The 6,884-nt window shown below is 41.8% G+C and overlaps 1 protein-coding gene across 4 annotated transcripts in view; it reads left to right on the top strand.

Moving 5' to 3' along the window:
- Positions 1-2,780, top strand: part of LOC124006966 (cytospin-A-like) — a 28,718-nt gene extending 25,938 nt beyond the window's left edge. For all 4 annotated transcript variants that reach the window (XM_046317175.1, XM_046317171.1, XM_046317172.1 and 1 more), the window contains exons 14-15: positions 367-426; positions 1,236-2,780. In XM_046317175.1, the coding sequence (XP_046173131.1) occupies positions 367-426; positions 1,236-1,325 (150 nt within the window). In that variant the 3' untranslated portion in view covers positions 1,326-2,780. The remainder of the gene's footprint in view (positions 1-366; positions 427-1,235) is intronic.
- Positions 2,781-6,884: the final 4,104 nt, after the last annotated feature.

Here is a 6,884-nt window from a genome sequence, read left to right on the forward strand (position 1 = left end):
TAAAAGCATTTTCAATTAATATTCTCCATTGAGCTTGCCTGCCGGGGTGGCAGGGTAGCCTAGTGGTTAGAGCGTTGGACTAGTAACCGGAAGGTTGCAAGTTCAAACCCCCCAGCTGACAAGGTACAAATCTGGCGTTCTGCCCCTGAACAGGCAGTTAACCCCACTGTTCCTACGCCGTCATTGAAAATAAGAATTTGTTCTTAACTGACTTGCCTAGTTAAATAAAGGTAAAATAAAATAAAAAATGGTCCATAGCTAGGCCTAAGCTGTGTCTAGGAATCCGCCACTACAAGTGTTTGGAAATGTTGTGTCATGTTGTTGTTCGTTCATCAAAAAACATTTATTTTCTCCCTTTTCTTTCAGAAGGAGAATTTCACACTGGCTTTCCAGGCCGCGGAAAGTGTCGGGATCAAGTCCACGTTGGTAGGTGTCCGAGCTAAAAGGAACCCAAGGCGGCTCCACCGTTTGAACGAAAGGATATTTGACTACCACTAAAAGCGTAGAATGAAATGAGTCAGATGCTTTATTCGAGGGGGATGAGAGAGACATTCCATGTGACTTCCTCCCCTTTGTAAGGCTTGACTGGGCAACAGGAAGACGGGGCTGATGTATAGTTGCACCTACAGCAGCAATGCACACCAACATCACATAGTTTGGCAGCCTGTGAGGCCTTAAAAGACTTCCTCCCCTTTGTAAGGCTTGACTGGGCAACAGGAAGACGGGGCTGATGGATAGTTGCACCTACAGCAGCAATGCACACCAACATCACATAGTTTGGCTGTAGCCTGTGAGGCCTTAAGAGATGTGTTCATGTCAATAGCAAGCAGTTTATTTAGGAGCGGTGTCACACCGAGGCCAGTTGACTTCAGCGTAACAAGAGACGGGCTGGGTTTCCTCTCTGTGTGTGTGTGATCCACTGTTTTCCCCAATACACACTCCAGAGAGCTGACAGAGGGGGGAGGAGATTTGCTATTAAAACAAAAGAGACGCTCTCTGTGTTCTTGACAATTATATGACCATTTAGATACTAAGTAGAGGCAGGAACACCTCTCTGGTGGAAAGTATTGTGACTTCTTACTCTTAGGCCAAACGAAGGGGTGCTTGCTTATTCCTCACCATCTCTTACGCAGAGAATATTCTGCACGTACAATTTGCAGCGAAATGAAACTATGCAGTGTGTTACGCATTTTGTATTGCAACCCATATTATCTCTCTCTGACTCACTCTCTCAGGACATTGGACAGATGGTGTACACAGAGAGGCCTGACTGGCAGAGTGTGATGACCTACGTCACGGCCATCTACAAGTACTTTGAGACGTGACCCGTCTTCAAGGCTGAACACCTCACACCCCAGACCACATTTCCAGCCAGGGCTGTCATCACAACACTGGACGACCTTAGAGCAACATCGGCTAATGCTATCTGCAAAGACTTCTGGGACCCTGAGTTGTACATTTTAAGAGCTATTACTTAACTCCATCCAGTATGTTCCATGTGTACGATGCAGTGTTCCACAAATTCTTGGCTTGGGACATGTGGTTTCTCAGCTAGACTGAAACCCTCGAAGACTATGTTCTGGATAGACCGGGGCCCTGGGTATTGGACAATGTGTTGACCAGGGCCCCCATCTGTTGTTCAAATTCCCTTGGATCAGCGACTTCCTGTATACTCAAGTCTTTTGACCTCTTGACCCCAGCTCTGCGCTGTAGCCTATAATAACACCATGATCACCTCCAACACTACACTTCAAGTTTTGGATTTGGAATACCTACAGAGAACAGGACTGCGTTTTATAAAATTGGTTTGCCCATTTTGTCCGAGCAATGACTTTAATGGCAAGTCTGCCTTATCTGATAGAGGGTCCAGCTTAACTGTCACGATAGGTGTTGTGTATTGTTTTAGCCTGTTGCTTTGTTGTGATATATATATATATTCCAAAGAGATAATGTACAAGTTTGTCAGATGATATCTTGAACTTCACAATAATCAGTGCCATGTTAGTCTCTTGTTTGTCATAATTGGCCAATACAATAAGCATTGACCAATCAATCGCATTGAAGTCGTTCACACCATTTAGATTTTGTAATTTTTTTTTCTCAGTCTAGCAGTCTGTTGTGTCCAAACTCTGCAAAACTGATGGTTGGCCATCATGGCCGGTCTCTGGGTGTATAGTGAGGTCAGTTGCCCTGTAGCACACCGATCCATAAATAGGCTGAACAACACAAGGAGCTGACCTGATAAGCTAACAGTTTTGTCATTACGGTAAAGGCGCCCCTTACTGTTCCACAAATCCTCACTGGTTTCAAAGCACAACGAGGGGAGGGGAGGCTCTTTACTCAAATGGAATGTGTTTAAACCTTCATCAATGCCATGAAAAACACTTTGAAACCTTCAAAGGGTGATTCCTCATGAAACCAGGACAAGAAAATAGACTGATTTTGGGGGATTTTCATGACATGTGTTGCATAGAATGGTCCTTTGGAGGAATGATTGTTGACATACAGGGCCTTTGGAAAGTATTCAGACCCCTTCACTTCTTCCACATTTTGGTTACAGCCTAATTCTAAAATTGATATAAATAGTTGTTTTGTTCTACACACAATACTCCATAATTACAATGCAAAAACTGGTTTTGTAGAAATTTTTGCTCGTTTATTAAAAATGAAAACGGATCACATTTACAGAAGTAATCAGACCTTTACTCAGTACTCTGTTGAAGCACCTTTGGTAGCGATTACAGTCTCGAGTCTTCTTGGGTATGACGCTACATGCTTGACACACCTGTATTTGGGGAGTTTCTCCCATTCTTCTCTGCAGATCCTGTCAAGCTCTGTCAGGTCGAATGGGGAGCGTTGCTGCACAGCTATTTTCAGGTCTCTCCAGAGATGTTAGATCGGGTTCCATCCAATGACATTCAGAGACGTGTCCCAACGCCACTCCTGCGTTGTCTTGGCTGCGTGCTTAGGCTTCCGTCTGGCCACTCTACCATCTTCACAGAGGAACTATTGGGCTCTGTCAGAGTGACCATTGGGTTCTTCGTCACCTCCCTGACCAAGGCCCTTCTCCCCCGATTGCTCAGTTTAGCGCTAGGATGAGGCTTGTTGGTTCCAAACTAATTCCATTTTTAAGAATGATTGAGGCCACTGTTCTTGGGGACCAGAAATGTTTTTGTAACTTTCCCTAGATTTGTGCCTCGATTACAATCATGTCTCGGAGCTCTACGGACAATTCCCTCGACCTCAAGGCTTGGTGTTTGCTTTGACATGCACTGTCAACTGTGGGACCTTATATTGTGTTCAATCAATTGAATTTACCACAGGTGGACTCCAATCAAGTTGTAGAAACATCTCAAGAATAATCAATGGAAACAGGATGCACCTGAGCTGAATTACGAGTCTCATAGCAAAGGGTCTGAATACTTATGTAAAGGAAGGTATTTCAGTTGGTATTTTTGATAAATTAGGCTGTAATATAACATAATGTTGATGTCAAGAGGTCTGAATACTTTATGAAGACACTGTCATTTAGCATCTAAAAGCATAATTGAGAAATAATTCATCAAAGTTGTCCTATTTCTGGCATGTTTGCTGCTGCTTTTGGAGTTGCAGGATGTTCAATGATACAAGTAAAAGGAGGGCTGTGATTGGTTATATTGCCCGCTATGCCAATTTCTCTATTTAAAATGGGCCATTACATTTTTATATTTGTTTTATATTCATTAAATTAAGACAATTGTTATTGAAATCAAAACACATTTCAGAGCAAGCTGTATTTTTTTTAGATATTTTTTTAAACATTTATTTAACTCGGCAAGTCAGTTAAGAACAAATTATTATTTACAATGCCGGCCAAACCCGGACAACGCTGGGCCAATTGTGCGCCGGCCTATGGGACTCCTTAACACGGCCCGTTGTGATAGTGGGAAAGCTTCATTTGTGTCACATATGAAACATTATGGAGTCTTAAGAGGCCTGCCTGGGTAAGGCTAAAATGCCAACTTTGATAAATGATTTCTCGATTATAGTTTTAGAATACATTTCATGAAAATCCCCCCAAAATCATGGTAGCTTTTTGTTCTGGTTTCGTGAGGAATTACCCCAAAAACATTTGGTATCGTACACAGTAAATCTCTTTCCTCCAGCACAGTGAAATCAAATTAGCTAGGTATGTTCCCATGCATTGGGAAAGCGTACAATCTTCAATTGTTTTGAGGTTGAAAAGTATACAACTGTGTGTGTGTTTGTAGTTTATATACACCTTAGCCAAATGCATTTAAACTCAGTTTTTCACAATTCCTGACATTTAATCCTTGTAAAAATTCCCTGTCTTCGGTCAGTTAGAATCACCGCTTTAAGAATGTGAAATGTCAGAATAATAGTATAGAGATTTATTTCAGCTTTTATTTCTTTATCACATTCCCAGTGGGTCAGACGTTTACATACACTCAATTAGTATTTGGTAGCATTGCTTTAAGTTGTTTAACTTGGATCAAACGTTTTGGGTAGCCTTCCACAAGCATCCCACAATAAGTTGGGTGAATTTTGGCCCATTCCTCCTGAGTTGGTGTAACTGAGTCAGGTTTGTAGGCCTCCTTCCTTGCACTTGCTTTTTCAGTTCTGCCCACACAGTTTCTATAGGATTGAGGTCAGGGCTTTGTGATGGGCTCTCCAATACCTTGCCTTTGTTGTCCTTAAGCCACAACTTTGGATGTATGCTTGGGGTAATTGTCCATTTGGAAGACCCATTTGCGACCAAGCTTTAACTTCCTGACTGATGTCGAGATGTTGCTTCAATATATCCACATAATTTTCCTACCTCATGATGCCATCTATTTTGTGAAGTGCACCCTCCTGCAGCAAAGCACCCCACAACATGATGCTGCCACCCCCGTGCTTCATGGTTGGGATGGTGTTCTTCGGCTTGCAAGCATCCCCCTTTTTTCCTCCAAACATAACAATGGTCATTATGGCCAAACAGTTCTATTTTTGATTCATCAGACCAGAGGACATTTCTCCAAAAAGTACAATCTTTGTCCCCATGTGCAGTTGGAAACCGTAGTCTGGCTTTTTTATGGCGGTTTCCTCCAGCATCTTCACAAGGTCCTTTTGCTGTTGTTCTGGGATTGATTTGCACTTTTCGTTCATCTCTAGGAGACAGAACACGTCTCCTTCCTGAGCAGTATGACAGCTGCTTGGTCCCATGGTGTTTATACTTGCGTTCTATTGTTTGTACAGCTGAACGTGGTACATTCAGGTACCACCATTTGGAAATTGCTCCCAAGGATGAACCAGACTTGTGGAGGTCTACCATTTATTTTTCTGAGGTCTTGGCTGATTTCTTTTGATTTTCCCATGATGTCAAGCAAAGAGGCACTGAGTTTGAAGGTACACCTCTAATTGACTCAAATTATGTCAATTAGCCTATCAGAAGCTTCCAAAGCCGTGACATAATTTTCTGGAATTTGCCCAAGCTGTTTAAAGGCACAGTCAACTTGGTGTATGTGAACTTCTGACCTACTGGAATTGTGATACAGTGAATTATAAGTGAAATCTGTCTAAATAATTGTTAGAAAAATAACTTTTGTCATACATAAAGTAGATATCCTAACAGACTTGCCAAAACGATAGTTTGTTAACAAGACATTTTTTTGATTTTTTTGGTTGAAAAATGAGTTTTAATGACACACTTAGTTTGGAATGTGAACTTCTGACTTCAAGTGTGTGTGTGTGTGTGTGTGTGAGAGAACTTATGAGTGGTGTTTTTGGTACATTCCAATAGTCTCCTTATCCTAAGATTCCATGTGAATAATTCACAACATTCTGTTGTCGCTCATAAAGGCGTCTGATAAGGATGCCTGACATGCCTCTCTGCTAAGATGAGCTACACTCATTGAAGAGGTACTGGTCATTGCAAGGATTGAAGGATAATATATTTATATATATTAATTACCAGTCAAAAGTTTGGACACACCTACTCATTCAAGTTTTTAAAATTTATTTGTACAATTTTCTACATTGTAGAATAATAGTGGTCAAAATAGCCCTTACACAGCCTGGAGGTGTGTTGGGTCATTGTCCTGTTGAAAAACAAATTCTAGTCCCACTAAGCGCAAACCAGATGGGACGGTGTATCGCTGCAGAACGTGGTGGTAGCTATGCTGGTTAATCAAATCAAATGTATTTATATAGCTTTTCTTACATCAGCTGATATATCAAAGTGCTGTACAGAAACCCAGCCTAAAACCCCAAACAGCAAGCAATGCAGGTGTAGAAGCACGGTGGCTAGGAAAAACTCCTTAGAAAGACCAAAACATAGAGAGGAACCAGGCTATAAGGGGTGGCCAGTCCTCTTCTTGCTGTGGCGGGTGGAGATTATAACAGAACATGGCCAAGATGTTAAAGTGTTCTTAAATGACCAGCATGGTCAAATAATAACAATCACAGTAGTTGTCGAGGGTGCAACAAGCCAGCACCTCAGGCTATGAAAAGTTAACTGACACTTACTCCTATTTCTACCGCTCCTGCTGTCTCTAGAGAGTTGAAAACAGCAGGTCTGGGACAGGTAGCACGTCCGGTGAACAGGTCAGGGTTCCATAGCCGCAGGCAGAACAGTAAGTTTTTCTTGAATCTAAAATAATCACAACAGGGTCACCAGCAAAGCACCATTACACCTCCTCCTCCATGCTTCAAAGGTACACCTGTTAATTGAATTGCATTCCAGCTGACTAGCTCATGAAGCTGGTTGAGAGAATGCCAAGGGTCTGAAAAGCTGTCATTAAGGCAAAGTGTGGCAACTTTGAAGAATCTCAAATATAAATGTGTTTTGATTTGTTTAACATTTTTGTTTGTTACTACATGATTCCATATGTGTTATTTCATAG

Source organism: Oncorhynchus gorbuscha, linkage group LG20 (genome assembly GCF_021184085.1).
Source record: "Oncorhynchus gorbuscha isolate QuinsamMale2020 ecotype Even-year linkage group LG20, OgorEven_v1.0, whole genome shotgun sequence".
In the NCBI taxonomy this organism is placed as follows: Eukaryota; Metazoa; Chordata; class Actinopteri; order Salmoniformes; family Salmonidae; genus Oncorhynchus; species Oncorhynchus gorbuscha.